The 16,044-nt window shown below is 35.7% G+C and overlaps 2 protein-coding genes across 3 annotated transcripts; both read right to left on the reverse strand.

The window, feature by feature from the left end:
- Positions 1 to 1,575: 1,575 nt before the first annotated feature.
- Positions 1,576 to 7,127, reverse strand: LOC130722663 (threonine--tRNA ligase, chloroplastic/mitochondrial 2). The gene is made up of 8 exons (XM_057573471.1): positions 6,775 to 7,127; positions 5,223 to 5,369; positions 4,932 to 5,079; positions 4,177 to 4,430; positions 3,621 to 3,998; positions 3,066 to 3,374; positions 2,344 to 2,544; positions 1,576 to 1,992 (listed from the first exon to the last, which is right to left on the reverse strand). The coding sequence occupies exons 1-8, from the start codon at positions 7,096 to 7,098 to the stop codon at positions 1,732 to 1,734; spliced, it is 2,022 nt and encodes a 673-aa protein (XP_057429454.1). The 5' UTR covers positions 7,099 to 7,127; the 3' UTR covers positions 1,576 to 1,731.
- A 4,175-nt stretch (positions 7,128 to 11,302) lies between these two features.
- LOC130722664 (GCN5-related N-acetyltransferase 9) lies at positions 11,303 to 15,398 on the reverse strand. Of its 2 annotated transcripts, none has more exons than XM_057573472.1 (6): positions 15,148 to 15,398; positions 14,974 to 15,045; positions 14,348 to 14,435; positions 12,046 to 12,178; positions 11,829 to 11,867; positions 11,303 to 11,512 (listed from the first exon to the last, which is right to left on the reverse strand). In XM_057573472.1, the coding sequence occupies exons 1-6, from the start codon at positions 15,341 to 15,343 to the stop codon at positions 11,432 to 11,434; spliced, it is 609 nt and encodes a 202-aa protein (XP_057429455.1). In that variant the 5' UTR covers positions 15,344 to 15,398; the 3' UTR covers positions 11,303 to 11,431. The 2 variants fall into 2 exon arrangements, with proteins under 2 accessions (XP_057429455.1, XP_057429456.1); XM_057573473.1 differs by having other exon boundaries at positions 11,829 to 11,922.
- Between the last annotated feature and the right edge of the window lie 646 nt (positions 15,399 to 16,044).

Raw genomic sequence — 16,044 nt, forward strand, 5'->3', positions numbered from 1 at the left:
GTTGCACTTTTGGTCTGCCGTTTGTCTTCCGTGAGAAAACTAACGTGAGAAGCTGATGTGGCTCCCTCACGTGACTTTCTTCAGAGAGCTTGATGACTAGACAAGTCACATGCTTATCACGTAACTCTAAATTTTGACCCACATTTGTTGATTGTGATTTTACTGGATATTCTTTGCATAGTAATAACATGAATCTATAACTACAGTCAGTAGTATAAATTTTACTGAAAAATAAAGACATCTTAAATGTGATAAAAGTCTATTTGAAATTTGATACTCCCTCCGATCCTATTTATAAGCATGAAAGAGAAGAAAAATCTTGGTCCTTTTTATAAGAACCAAATGAAAGTTTGAGCTATATTAATTAATTTTTTCCAATGATGCCCTTATTAATTCTAACTTGTAAAATGTGTCTCATTAATTATTCTCTCTCTTTTCCACTTTCCAACACTAATAATAAAGGGTAATTTTGGAAGTTCATTTTAATTTAAGACAAATTTAATGCATTTTATCTAGTTTAACTACATTTCTTAAACTATGTGAATTTTTTTTTTGTTGCTTATAAATAGGACCGGAGGGAGTATTTTATGGTCCCTTCTTCCATAACTTGAGCTCGAAGAAGGAACTCGTAAAAGGGCCAGAGCCTCGGGATGGGCTCCTCCCAATGATTGGGAGCTTACCGTTTCATGTTCTATAACACTCCCCAACGGGGTTATAGTCTTGTCGACTTTGCGCCGAACATAATTCCTTCTTGTTATTATTGGTTTTGCAATTATTATGCTTGCACTAGTTCTATGGTTGTTGTCTCTGAGAACTGTCATGTTGTAGTTGTAATTATTTCATGTAAAAAATTGCATTGGCCTTTGTGTTCAACGTTCTCTGTGCTTCCCTGAGATGTTTCCTCCATCTATGACTTATGTTGTGCTTCTCTAATATTTTTCAAAAAAGTAGTTTTCAATTTTTAACTGTTTAACTAAATTAATATATATATATATATATATATATATACCGCTTAATTATTTGCCTCCTCTTTATTGCTTGCAAATAGTATATTCCAAATTAATATCATTCGATTTTTTCATGATCGCATTTACAAAATTAAGCAAAGTACTGAATTACCAAATAATTCAAATAGATGTCATTATTTGAGATGAGACCAGTGACTAATAAATTGATAGTTTTATAATGCAACACACTAAAAGATCTAACACCAATGACAAGAACTTATTGAAAAAGATGTAACGCCCAGTAAAAAGATAAGCCTTTTTCAGAGAAAGGTGATGAGGTGAGTTGTATGGAACATAACAACAAAATGCTGTGATACAAATATAAGTTCTAGTGCCAAATCTGATGATTGTGTCTGCCCTGCCCCAAATCCACCCTCTGCCTTTGTTCAATGAAAACTTACCAACTGAACTCAGTGTAGACTGTAGATATCACCACCAGCAGTACATGGACATCAGTATTTAATAGCTATTATCTATGATAACTGTTGTCTAGAAAAATGCAAGAAATGCAAGAGTTGTTTGTGTCAAAACTAACAGTATTATTTGACAGAAATCATGGGAGGGGAGGTTGTGGGTTAACTTTCATTTGTGTTTCGTATAATAACTTTTAGCATTTTCCATTGTCTAATATACAAATTATGCGATCTCAAATTTACGCCCCTTCCATTTTTTTCCAATCTAACATGAGTGAATAGGATGACTATTTTTGCCAATTGGAAGAATATCATAATGATGATTGATTTCCTGTTCCCAGCTTTATTCTGTTGATAAAATCGTCAACTGACATGGTTCCAAGCTCCCCACCAAATCTGGATCGAACTGTAACTGTTCCTGTTTCAACTTCCTTTGAGCCCACAACAGCCATCAATGGAATTTTCTGCTTCTCTGCATTTCTTATGAGCTTTGGCAGACGCTCTCCATGACAAACTTCAGCTCGGATGCCATACATTTTCAGTTTGTTGGTCACATCATTGCAGTATTCAAGCTGTGTGAAAATACAGAAAATTTTCCTCATTAATTCACTGGTCATGGTTTGTTCTCATAAAGTTGGAAAGAAAATAAAGTCTACAGAATATAATTCAGAAGTCTGCAGCGAGTTCTAAAATTAACAGATAAATGCTTCCCAGTGTAAATCATACTATTAGCTGTTTTGGCTTTCTTCCTATGTGGAATCCCTCATATCATAACCCATTCATTTGTCAGAGACAGACAGTTCAGCTTTTCTCCATGAACTCGACAGGGTTAACCAATCTCAGAAGATATACCAAAGCAGTATAAATAGGATCACCATATATAAATGAACCAAAGTTTTCTATGTAGTCCTTAGTTGCATTACCTGGGCATCAGTAACAGGTAAAACTCGAGCTTGTACTGGAGAAAGCCATAATGGAAAATCACCAGCATAATGCTCTATGAGAACGCCAAAGAATCTTTCCAAGGATCCAAGCACTGCTCTGTGGATCATTATAGGTCTCTTTTTTTCAGTGTTTGAGTCAACATATGTAATGTCAAAACGCTGTGGTAAATTAAAATCAACCTGTTCCATTTGGATGAGGTAAATAGAGAATTAGTTTCATTCTAAATTAACCAAAACGCAAGAAATGAACAGCTTTAACCCCAACAAATGACAATCGTAAGAGATTTAAGACAGCTTTAGCCCCTAACACGAGCATGGACATCGCAAAAACTCATTGTACCTAGTGCCGAAATAAGTGAGGGTGCAAGACTTGGACTACTTGGTCATGGAAAATTTAATGCATGGCACATTTGAATATACAGATAGTTTCAATAACTCATTAAAGTTATTTTTAGCAAAAGAAATTATTTCAAAAACAACTATCACCTTTTTCAACTTCTGCAACAGGTTATTTTAATATGCTAGAAGAGTAAAAAAGCTTATATTGGTTTATTTAGCTATTTAAATATGAGCATCAAAACAGGGTAACAATATTTCAAATGCAATAAGCTGAAAGTAAGCACTTCGATAAGAGGCTAGGACCAATACTGGCAAGGAAAATAAGTGTTTTAGATTTCAAAGTTAGGGAAGTCATGAATTACCTGTATGGTTGAACACTGCCACTTCCTACCAAGAGCATCCTCAATCTTGATATCGATCTTTGGCCCATAAAAGGCACCTCCTCCATCATCAATTTGATAGGTCCAACCTTTATCATCCAAAGCATTTTTTAAAGCAGAGGTAGCTTTTTCCCAAATATCATCATCTCCAACAGATTTTTCAGGCCGTGTGGACAAATTCACTTCATATTTGTCAAAGCCAAACTGCAACAATATTTGTTCCGTAAGATCTAGGACGCCCCTGATCTCATCTTTAATCTGGTCATCTAAACAAAATATGTGTGCGTCATCCTGTCAAAATGATAAAGAAGTCCAACAAGAACATATTTATCAGAATGCAATTCGCAAGACGTAATAAAAACCAAATGCAGCAACTTGAAGATGGATATACAATATTTCACATTAAGGTATAACAAGCCATAAACTAAAAAAGGGGACGAAAAAAACTCAAAAAGGGTGCCCAGTGTATAACAGGATCAAACATTTCAATATGATCTGAGTAGTCAATAAGAAAATGAGCAAAGTATAACAGCAGACCTGGGTGAAACCTCTAACACGGAAAAGGCCATGTAAACTTCCAGACAGTTCATATCTATAAACAGTACCCAATTCTGCGACCCTAATAGGAAAATCCCGATATGAATGAAGCTTCCTTTTGTATACCAATATATGATAAGGACAATTCATAGGTCGAAGTTGATAAAGTTCGTCTTCAATGCTCATCTGATCATACATATTCTCTTTGTAGAAGTCCAAATGACCACTGATCTTCCAAAGATCAGCTTTTGCCACATGTGGTGTGTACAGTAGATCATAACCACGTTCAATGTGAATTTTTTTCCAAAAATCTTCAATTATGTGTCTCACAATAGCTCCCTTCGGATGCCAGAAAACCAAACCTCCACCAGCATCATCCTGTGTAAAATTCAATTATGTTACATGCAAAATTTCATCATGAATCAACAGTTACTTACCCACAAACTTAAGAGAATTAAAACGGAACACTAATTTATATCTAATAATTCATCAGTACAATCTAAATAAAAAGCAAAATCAATGTGTTGAACAATATAAATAGCACTAATAATCGAACCTGTATAGAAAACAAATCAAGATCTTGCCCTAGACGCCTATGATCCCGACGCTTAGCTTCTTCTTTGAAGTGAAGGTAAGCTTTCAACTGCTCTTCATTCTCCCATGCAGTGCCATATATCCTTTGCAACATTGGTTTCCTTTCATCTCCTCTCCAGTAAGCCCCAGCAATAGACTCAAGCTCAACCGCTTTCTTGTTAATATTTCCAGTAGTTTCAACATGAGGTCCAGCACAGAGGTCCCACCATTCCTCGCCTTTAAGGAAAAAGGAATGTAATGTGAGATTATAAAACAGATGAAACTCCTCAGGCAATAACTTTTTCTTAATGCAGTGAGAAACCTGCAAAGCACTCTTTCTGAGAACATCCATGCTTCTTCATTGTTATTCTACTTTACACTTCCATCTTCATAGTTCCAATATCAGAATCAGACACACTACATTTTCCATTTTCATTCTGCCGAAGCATATTAATTGATCAAGTTAAAGATGCAAAAGAAGTTCAGCGCTCTAAACGATACAATTGACTTCACATGTACTAACCCTAAACACATTGAGGCAGATTCATACAGCAACCCTTATCTCTCTCTAGTCTGACCAGAATGATTAGTATACACATACATGGAGTGTAACAATCATGAACCTAGATCACACAATCACCGTTTCCTTTCCTCTCTCAAGTCTCCTCGCTCTCTAGCTTTTAAGCTTCAACATTCAGGAATAAAACTGGAGAAAAGTGGAAAAAGCCAGAAGGATACCAATATGATAGATTGTGATGGGTTCTTCCTTAATGCTTTCCAAAATCTCCATCTTGTATGGTTCATTCAAAGCAAATATTCTTCTATGAGCTTCATCTCTTGAAACTTCTTCTCTCACAAGGGGTAAATTTTTGCTAATAATTCGATCCTACATACAATGAAAGAACTAAATAACTAAGTTCCCTGAATTGATAGTGTGATGCAAAATTTGAGGCACATACACAAAGTACATAACTACAAAATATAAAAAAGTGGAATGGAACTTAGATCTAATGAACTAACTCTGCTTACCATCTCTTTCTTGATTCTCTTCAAATCTTTATCAGTCAAAGGTTCCATATCAAAGTCATAATAAAACCCATTTTCAATCCAAGGCCCAATGGTGACTTTCGCATGAGGGTAAAGCTTTTGAACGGCCATTGCCATCACATGCGCACACTGCATGTCCACAACTTATTAGTGAAACCGAAGATACAGAAGCATGCAGTGAACACTATCATCAGTATTTTGTGGCACAGAAAAGGCAAAGATTTTGGTAGTACATAAAACACTAGTTCTTTATTAAGAATAGTAAATGAGTAAACTCATCCACACTAACTTTTACTATTCATGTTCACCAACACATCAATATTTCAGAACAATTATTAACGGCGATGTTATGACAGAAATAACTTTGCTAATAATATGCAGGTCTCGTTAAAGTCTTACATTTACATTAATTGAAATAAATATAAAAGGCAAAAGTAAAACATTATATTGCAATATTTTGCATATAGTGTTAGCAATATGTATAACTAGTTCTAAGTTGCCCAAAAAATATCTTATCCTAACATTGAATTAGGGAACTAAATATTTTAACTTAGATCTTAAAATAACACCCCTTCATCCCCAACCAAAAAACTATGTTTGGCCAGGGGATTTTAGAAAAAAAAGAAAGGAAATTAATTTATTGTATAAAATTAGTAAAAGGTTATATATATATTTTTTATAAGCAAGTAAAGGTTATATAATATTCATAAGAAATAATAAGACACATAAATAGTCAATTTTATTCTAAATGACATGTGTCGGCAATTTTAGAGTGTGTTTCATAAACAACTTAATTAAAAGCTTAATCATAAGCTAATTTGGTAAACGTATTGAAATAACCTCGAATTAGCCTATAGGCCCAGTTTGGAAGAGCTTATTTGAGCTTATCTGACAGCATAAGCTCTTATGTCAGTGTTTGGGAGGGCTTATGCAAACAGCTTATGACCTGCCATAAGCTATTTTCAGCTTATTTTCATAAGCTACTCAGGATAGCTTATGAAAAACAGCTTATGCTTATATACAGCTTATTTTTAATTTATTTCAATAAATTTTCAAAAATAGCTTATGAATAAGCGCTTATAACTATGACCATAAGTGCTTAATTAAGCTGTTTTTCCAAACGGGGCCATAACTAAGTATTAGCTTCTCTAAACATCTTATGAAAAGAAATTCAAAACAACATATAAGTATGTTTATCCAAACGTTTAATTTACACTAAAAAAAACATGAACAATTAAAGTCACTGAAAAATCAAAAATGACAAAATTGAAGTTTATTTAATCTTTTGAAAACTAAAACAATCGACACCATATCCAATGTCAATGAATATATAATCGATGATTTATTATTTCATTTCTATTAAATTTTAAAAAAATATCAAACTATAAACTATCCACTTGAAATCAAAATTTCACCATCCCCAAATCCTCATTTTCTTAATATGAACATGTGCACATGCAAAACGACAGAAAGTGGCAGCTAAACGCAACTGAGAGCAGAAAGCAGTGCGAAGTGAAAGAAGAATTGACATTACCGTGTGGCGGATTCTGAGAAGCGTCCCAGAGGATTCGTTAGTCGGAAGAACAATCGGGTCCGGGTTCGGTTGGGCGAGGGGCTGGGAGGAGTCGGCGGTGACGGCGGCGAGGGTTGAGTGGCATTTTGTGGGTGGAGAGAGGAGGAGGGAGCTGAAACGTCTTTGTGATGATTTGAAGAGAGGAATCGAAGAGGGTGAATGTGCTTGTGTTTGTGTTGTGAAATGAAAAGCTGTGGGTATGGCAACGGTGAAGGTCGCCATTTTCAGAGAAGAAAGAAGCAGATGATGATGAGAGAGTAGGGACTCGGACTCATCCACGCTCATCCATTCTGTGTCCACAATATATGTTTGCTTTTCTGAATTTCTTGCACTTCATAAAATTATGTAATAAATTAAATAAAACAAAAATAAAATAACATTTCCTTCTTTCCCACATATGTTTTTTTTTTTAAATAAGGTATCCATCATAGCAATGAACTAGGATGTTTACCCGTGCCGATGCACGAGGGCATATTTCCAAAGATATAATAAATTTTTTTTTAATATATGGAATAATTTTTTGTATAAATTAAAAATAAATATAATTATTATTGTTTATTTGATTAGTTTGATTATGATATAATAATATAATAAATTATATGATTTTTGTATTTTTTTTTCGTTTTTTTCTATCTCCAAATAATTATACATAATTTATAACATATAATATATGTGATGTTTTTTGGTACATCGGATTGATAAATTGGATCATCCAGGAATTGATCTATGGACCTCTCTCACTCAACGCATGAAATTATAATAAAATTTGCTCTTTTTGTTATTTTTAATATTCATAACTCGTTTTATATGGAGTTATATTTCAAATGGTAACTTTTGGAACCTTGCATGAAGATTTGGCTACATTTTAAAATATTCAAAAAATGATCTTTCGTCGTAAAATAGCGAATAAGTCTCAATTCTTCATTAGAGCGAGAATAAGACTTTTCTATGGTCTTTATGACGATGTATGTTTGATTTCGTGAAGTTTTACTGTAATATTCATAGGGTTTATTTTCGAAGTTCAGGAAAGTTTTTTTTTGCCTCTGCACAAGTTTTATAGAGAACTTCCGGATGATAAACGAGCGTTTTCAGGACCCCGTTTCAAAAAAATTAGTATCACCAAACGATTCCAATTCATGAAAGGATTCCAATACTAAAATAAAATTTTCGTGACACTGGGAAATTTTTGGGTCGTAAACAAGTCAATTTCGGGGCATTTGGCTTCGAGATATATTGAGGCTTATGGAACAAGCCTTAGTTGTGTGGTGAATAAGTACTCACCTTGATGATTTTTTAGGATAAGACCAAAGTGAAACCCAGAGAGAGAGAGAGAGAGAGAGAGAGAGAGAGAGAGAGAGAGAGAGAGAGAGAGAGAGAGAGAGAGAGAGAGAGAGAGAGAGAGAGAGAGAGAGAGAGAGAGAGAGAGAGAGAGAGAGAGAGAGAGAGAGAGAGAGAGAGAGAGAGAGAGAGAGAGAGAGAGAGAGAGAGAGAGAGAGAGAGAGAGAGAGAGAGAGAGAGAGAGAGAGAGAGAGGAGAGAAAGAGGGGGAGAGAGAGAGAGAGAGGGGGTTGTTAAATGCATGCGGGTATTCCTGATGCGATTATCTTAAATTAGAAACACGAACTTGTGAGAGGCGCAGCGTTTCCGTTGTTGGCCAACCATGATTCATATCATGCATGCATATGTTGTTTTCGCTGAGGACATTATAGAAACCAAGCCTTCAATATACCAAAAGGTTACCACCCTTATGGCATTCACAAGTGAGACAGTCGGTACCACATTGGGTCTCAAATCGAATAACTGATGTCCCACTTGTTAATTGACAATCCCGAGTCAGAGAGTTCGTACTATGTTGGGTATCAGATCGACTGAGAGATATCTCGCATGCCTTAGTAATAGTTGGCGTTTGTATCTGGATCATTGTGGAGCATTCATTGCACGAGCATAGCATACAAACTAACTACGAGTTATTGATCATGTATGTTGCTTGTTTTAGTTGAACTGATAATATGTGTTTGTCTTCTATGATGTTACTTCTCTTGAGATACATGTGATTGCTTGTATTTTCTATTATTATAAGTTGTTATGCATCGTATCATCCTATGATGAACTATTATTCGAAGTTGACCCTCGCACTTCTTTCACTGTGAATGTATTGAGTGTGTCTCCACCAAGCTATGACGAGTTGATGAGGAGGAGATGCACGACGCGCTCTAAGCAAGAGGAGGTGGACATCAAGGATCAAGTAGATCAGACAGGGTGAATGAGCGAGCGTGTTGTACACCAGTGGATCGTTCACACTTCACATTGTTCCAAGGCCGAGTCGACTGGTCTCTAGAGTAGTACTCACATAACTACCCAGTTTCCGTGCCAGGGCACTCATGATGTGGTCTCCATGGGAGAAATATGTCGCTTCTTCACCTCTTTTGTGCTCGACCTTCGAGCCGCGTGGAGAAGGTGACAATTTCTTTCCTTCTAGCGCTCGTGAGACGGCGAAAGTTCCTCTGAGGACTCATTGTCGTAGAGTCGAGGGGCATGGTAGGTATGTGATGACCCGAGTATCTGAGTTATTTTTCTAGTTTATTTTTATGCATTTAATATATTATTTAGGGTATTTTAGTCATTTTAGGTCACTTTAAGATTAGTACATGCATTTTATTATTTTTACGTGTTTTTAGTATTTTTTTTATATTTTTTATTTAGATTTTATTAGGATTCTCGAAATAATAAAGGAGAGCTGATCTAGTACTGATGATCCACAGGAATTACCATGCACGCGTAGGAAATTTGATGGCGGCTCTTTCGTCATGGCTCAATCATTTGGAGGTCTGCCATAAGACCGTAGGTCGCACTACACTGGATTTTAACCTTCAAGCTAGCTCCAATAGTAAGCAGACACGTGGCAATTGAATTAGATTGGTTTTGAGACGGAGAAAATAACGTGATTGGAAGATGGAAAAAGCAATTATATATTAGGTTTTTGGCTTATTTGGGGAAAACGTGATTGGCAGCCAAGGAAGAAAGAACCTAATAAATCAGTAGTGAATTGAAGCTTTTCTTCCTCTCCCTATTCACGCCGTTCTCCTCTTCTCATTCACGCTCTACCACCTTCTGTTATATTTCTCTTATGTTTCTTTTATCTCGGCTGCCAATCACCTTTTTTTTATATATACTTGGGTTGTCTCCCAAAAAGTACAATTCTATAATCTTTGTTAGACTCTCCTCCCCAATCTCGTGTTCTCTCAGTCTCAAATACATCAAAAATCAATCTAATTCAATTGCCACATGTCTGCTCACCATTGGACCTAGTTTGAAGGTTAAAATCCAGTGCAACGTGACGCACGGTCTTATGGCAGACCTCCAGCATGATTGAGCCATGTGTCAAAGATGAAACAACACCCGTCAAATTTCCTATGTGTGCCTGCATGGTAACTCCCGTGGACCATCAGCATCAGATCTTATTCTGAATATCCTAATAAAATGCATGTACTAAGCCTAAAATGACCTAAAATGACTAAAATACCCTAAATAATATATTAAAATGCATAAAAATAAACTAGAAAAAAGACACCCAGGTCAGCAATATGCCTTCTCTAGTAGAGTGCTTGCTGTGTTAGTACAAAGCATGCAGATTTTGACCAGTCGTGTCTGTATTTTGTGGGCTAGGGTAGTTCCTAACACGTTGCTTTTGTGTGGTTCTCCTGCGCGGGAATCACGAGTAATAGTCGGATATATGGAGTCATTAAGCTTTGAAAGTTGTCTTGAGTTGACTATTTTCCTTTCTTCTAGCGTTGTATATTATATTGCTTTTGGTTGTCGCCTACGGGCTTGTTGTGAATAGGTATGGTTGGGTTTACATCTACTTATGGACTTTAATTATGCATGACATTTTTTGGTAGGATTTTGAAAACAAACAAAAAAACAAAAAAAAATACCGGACCTTTTTATGCTACCTCAAAGTAAACATATTCATTTCTAGAAAGGTTACTAACTTACTATTATTATTATGCACTTTTTATGCTACCTCAAAGTAAACATATTCATTTCTAGAAAGGTGACCAACTTACTATTATTACCCTGCAAGTCGGGGCGTTATATCTCTTATTGTGAGTTCTCACATGAAATGGCTCATCAACAATGATCGAACTCATGACCTTAGGTTAAGGGACGAAGTAAGCTAACGACTACGCTACACCTCATGATTCATATGTTTATTATTTATATCCAATCATTTTTTTTGTTACATCTTTAAGATAAATTGCGCCCATCAGGGATTTGATCTCTAGACCTTCCTCACCCGACCTACATGTCCCCAAGGTTTTACCACTTGAGCTATCATTCGGGGACATATCCAATCATATTTTAAAGATATGTTCTTATTTAAATTTATAAAAATTTTAATTAAATGAAATATCCAATCTTTTGTTCAAGAAAGCACAATCTAATCTATAGAAAACATCAAGTAAATAACAAATAAAGAGATAAATGAATAAAGAAAAGCACACATAATTTGTATTGCTCACTTTCAAAAACACAAGAGCTAGTCTCGACTCAATACTTACTAAGGATTTTCACTATATCACATGCATTAACGACGAGATCACCAATAATTAACAGTTTTATGTATGTTTGATCATAATACCCATCAAACCAAGCATCTCCTCATTCTTGGTCCGTGTAATTTGCAATTCCAAAGTGACCTGTCAAAATAATTAGGAACAAGGCATTAGAAATCAGACAGCCCATTACTGGCTCAAAACCATGATAAGTACCAACTGTACCATAAATATGAAATGTTTTCAAGCCCTTTGGATGAAACTAACTTAGAAGATAGATCTTTCAACTTTACAGCTATGGACATACATGAGATAAACATTTCAATCATATATTAAAACATTTATGATATTCCTTAGCTCAATTTACAATAATAACTTGCCTATACGTCCTATGGAATAAGAACAAAGAAAATGTAACTTCAGCAACTAGTTAGGGCGCACTGAAATTAACTATGCTCACCTCTTTGAAGATGTTACTATGTGAAGTTTGCACAAATCCCTACACCAAATCCATGAGCTAAGTCAATCTTGGAGAATTTAATAACCATTTGAAGCTAAAAAGCAAAATGTTGAGAGACAACAATTCAGATTAAGTTAAATATGTGATGTGATGGTAACACATGTCATGGCTTTAATATGAAGGGAAAGATAGAGAAGTAGTAATGGGATTCACAAACCAATTTTCTGAATAGGTTAATGGATGCAACATTTGATTCTCCAATTTTAACTTGAAAGGTATTGATTCCCAACTTCTCAACAGCAAAGGCCATCATCATCAGAACAGACTCCTTTCCTAGTCCTTTTCCACGGCTATGCTAGCAAAGAAAGAAGTGATAAAAAGTGAGAATGAGGAGATTTAACTCTTGTTAAGGACCAAATCAATCCAAATCCAGAGGATGTTAGATGCATATTGCAGAACCAGGAAAGGCTTTTGTTTCTAGCACTTGTATAACCATGTGAAATAAAAGTTAAAGCAAAGATGATAGACTTATAGAACTAACAAACAACGTAATCTTTCGATAAGTTTGCTCATGAATCATGGTCTACACTGTTTAATTAATATACACAGTTCATAACAGGGAAAATGATTGAATAGAACTGTCATTTAAAATTGCAATGGATGCACTTAATTTCACATTATATGTAATATGGTTCAGGTGTGGCTGTGACCACTGGGCAGAGGAGTTTTAATTCATTTCTCTTCCTTTATATCAGTGTAGTAATTTTCTTCCTATTACCTATGTACTCAGAGACTGTTTTTCTGAGTTTTCTCATACCATTTTATTGTAAATTCAGTCCCTATCAAATGCTTACAGCAATTGAGAACAAGTATGAATTTCAAGCATTTGTTCTGGATTTTGGAAGCTTTAGAGATGTAAATTTACAAACAGAGCAAAAGGGTCACATGAACAGAGATATCAGTAATCTAAATGATGTAATCTTCCTGATTAAAAAAGGCCTAAATTCAAGTAATTTTCATCTATGTTTTCACATTTTACTACCTCTGACTTTTGTTTGGGTATCGATAATAGGAAGATAGCACATACATAGAAGCAGAGCTATTGGGAAATCTCCAAATACTATAGCGGCTCACTTGGTGACAACGAAAAAGAATACAGATGGATTAGCCTATCCTGTTTTAATCCATAATTTGGTGAGCCAATACGACAGGATATGTCTTTCCTAGCAGCTTATGCTACCTTGCTTACTAGTTAAAAATTAATCTGGTGGAGGGGGCTGGATTAGAAATCAATGGGATAGAATAAAGATATTTTCCCCTTCTGCCTTATTCGGCCCTTTCTTCGTCATCCTCTCTTCCTACCCTCGAAAGGCTAGGGTTCTGAGCGTGTTGCATCTCTCCCTTCTCTTCCTAACCCTCCCTCTCCCCCTCCCTATGCTTAAGAAAAGGCTCCCACTCCCAAAGAAAATTCAATTTGTCATCAACTAACTTCCTCAAAAGTTTAAATTGTTGGATGACGTGTCATAAAAGTTATAGAAAAGAATGTAGTTTTATTAATCAAAGGAAATTCAGTACCAAGAATAAAAGACGGCACTGAGTATCCGAGAGACTCAGTACTTCACAATTCCCACCAGTACAAGTGATACCCTCACCTTTTTCGCCACAGCTATTTAATCTTAGCAAGCTAACTAATCACTTACTCCTAAAACAGTTAGAACATAGAACAGCTGCTGACACTCTCTCTTACTAACTTGAGGGTCATTATCCTCTGTGACTCTCCTACTGCTCCTCTGACAGGCCTTAGAGATGATTGGTTTCGGCCTATTGATACCCACCCCCCTTCTAGAAGATTCACCTTGTCCTCAAGGTGGAAAGTAAGAAAGGTCTCTTGAAGCTGAACAGCAGATTTCAAGCTATTCTCACAAACTGGTAGATTTCTCCATTGAACCAAAACATCCAATTCCACTGCTGAGTTGTGCCTATAACCAAGGACCTGTTCAGGTTTAACTTGCACAACCTTCTCTTCTGACAGCACATGTGGTAGCGGTTGGGCATGCTGCAAGGATGCTACATCAAGCATCCCTGTAATTAACCCATGTGGAGCCCACCCCTTTGAAGCAAGCATTAGCTGATCCAAATGTTTTTCTGCTATGCTAGAGGAACTTAATGCACTGCAAAAAAATTCTACCCTGGCAGGAGTTCCACTACCTCCAATAGAAAGCATTAGTTCCACTAACTCTACATTTGCAGTCAAACAGATTGGCCAATATACGACATGTATTTTATCATACCCTATGGGTTAGTTAGAGTTAATTTTCAGACTGTCAGATAGATAGTTGAGCAGTCAGCTGGTAGTTAAAACTTAAAAGAACAGTTGTACTCACTCAGCCTATATATGTTGTACTACAAACTTCAATAGACATAATGAAATCATTCAGTTTCAGATTCACTTTCTCCCCCTCTAACTATGAAAATAGTAATCAGCAACTAGTTAAAAACATGAAAGTCAAAGTGAGTACCTCTTTTGTTCAGCTATCATTATTTCAACCTCTGCCATATGAGGATTGTCCAGGTCATTCATGAATACATTTACATCACCAACCATGGCTGCAAATAGCATATATTAAGTGTCCGACCATAACAAATTATTTGGAGACTAGAAAATAGCCCACATGCCTACCTTCATAAATAGCTTCCCATCATTAATAAACCATAAAGGGTAGAAAAGGACCAGTACAAGTTGAATTAACAGAAAAAAATAAAAATATCGAACTCTCCCAAATACATACCACATTCAATAATATCGAATGGGAAACATCATGGTTTGAGTACTGAAGATAATACAGTCCGTGCAAGTAGAATTTCCAAAAATATGTTAAAAGCCATTAATCATACACACAATAATGAGTAAAAAAACATAATAAAATAAAATTGAACTCCACGAAACCAAGTTTCACTTCAATCATATTTTAACAAAATCAACTGAACAGCCGTTTATACAAAATTAAACATAGTACATAAGACCATAAGCAGTTAAACCTGAGCAATTCTCTTATCTACATCTGATTAATGTACTAAAAGCAAAATCTTGTCAACAAAATCTAATTACTTATATCAACCAAACAAGGTAGAAAATGGCACTGACCTTCAACATGGGGTTGCCCATGTGAGAGATCTCCAACAACCAAATCCTTGTCCAGAATAATAAACGTCTCCTCTGCAAAAAAAAAAAAAAAAAAAATAACACCCACAAATGAAAATGCTGAAAAGATTCAATCTTTGACACAGAAATTTAGAGAGAAAGAGTGGGAGAGAGAACTGTTAGGATCACGTGACCAGGAGAGTTGCATCTGGTACTCCTGATCAAGGGTAAGAGGCTCAGAACCAGTGGCTTGAAGAAGAGAAGGGTCTTGCATCCAAGAATGATATTTGGGGACATGTGCCTCCATGTATGGAACCAATAGCACCTTCTCTCCTTCTAAACTCACAGAACCTTTGCTGGTTTTCTCCGCCATCTCAAACCCTCACCACCCTGCACGGCTGCACTCAAACCTTCATGTAATGGAGCACTAGGATATTATAAGATTTTTAACAAAATATAAGGGAGAAAAGTAAAATACAAAATTACATGAGAATCAAACTAGATGAAATAAATTATAAAAAATAACCTATATGAAATAAAAAATAAAAGATAATTAATTTGAATAAATGAAATTTAGTTGTAATTGCTTCATAATTTAATGAATTATGAAGACAAAATATAATTGGTTACAATATAATCATCTTCATTGGGAGTAGGGATGACAATTTTGTGAGAATTTTCGTGGGATTGTCCCATTTGGGACCCCAACTTAGGATTTTTTTTTCTGTGGGGATGTTGACGGGGAAGAAAACCCCCCAATAAGAATTTGGCGAGCCCCTAGGATTCCCGCTCCGTATGTATGAGTAAAATTACAATATTGCATTTACAAAGATTGAATTACTTACAATAAGAACAAAAATTTACAATACTATCCCGACTCAACTTAGGAAAAGTACATGTGAAAATCTCGAAAAGATTATGGTTTAGTGATCATGGATGACTTTTGAGCACCTCTATAGAAATAGGAGTTGATACCAAGTTTTAGACTCAAAAGATTTGTAACTTGTTTCCTTTCTACCATGATTCACATATTGCACTTGTGCCATAAGAGATCTTCGGAAGACCTTTTACAAG

Source organism: Lotus japonicus, chromosome 6 (assembly GCF_012489685.1).
Source record: "Lotus japonicus ecotype B-129 chromosome 6, LjGifu_v1.2".
Lineage (NCBI taxonomy): Eukaryota > Viridiplantae > Streptophyta > Magnoliopsida > Fabales > Fabaceae > Lotus > Lotus japonicus.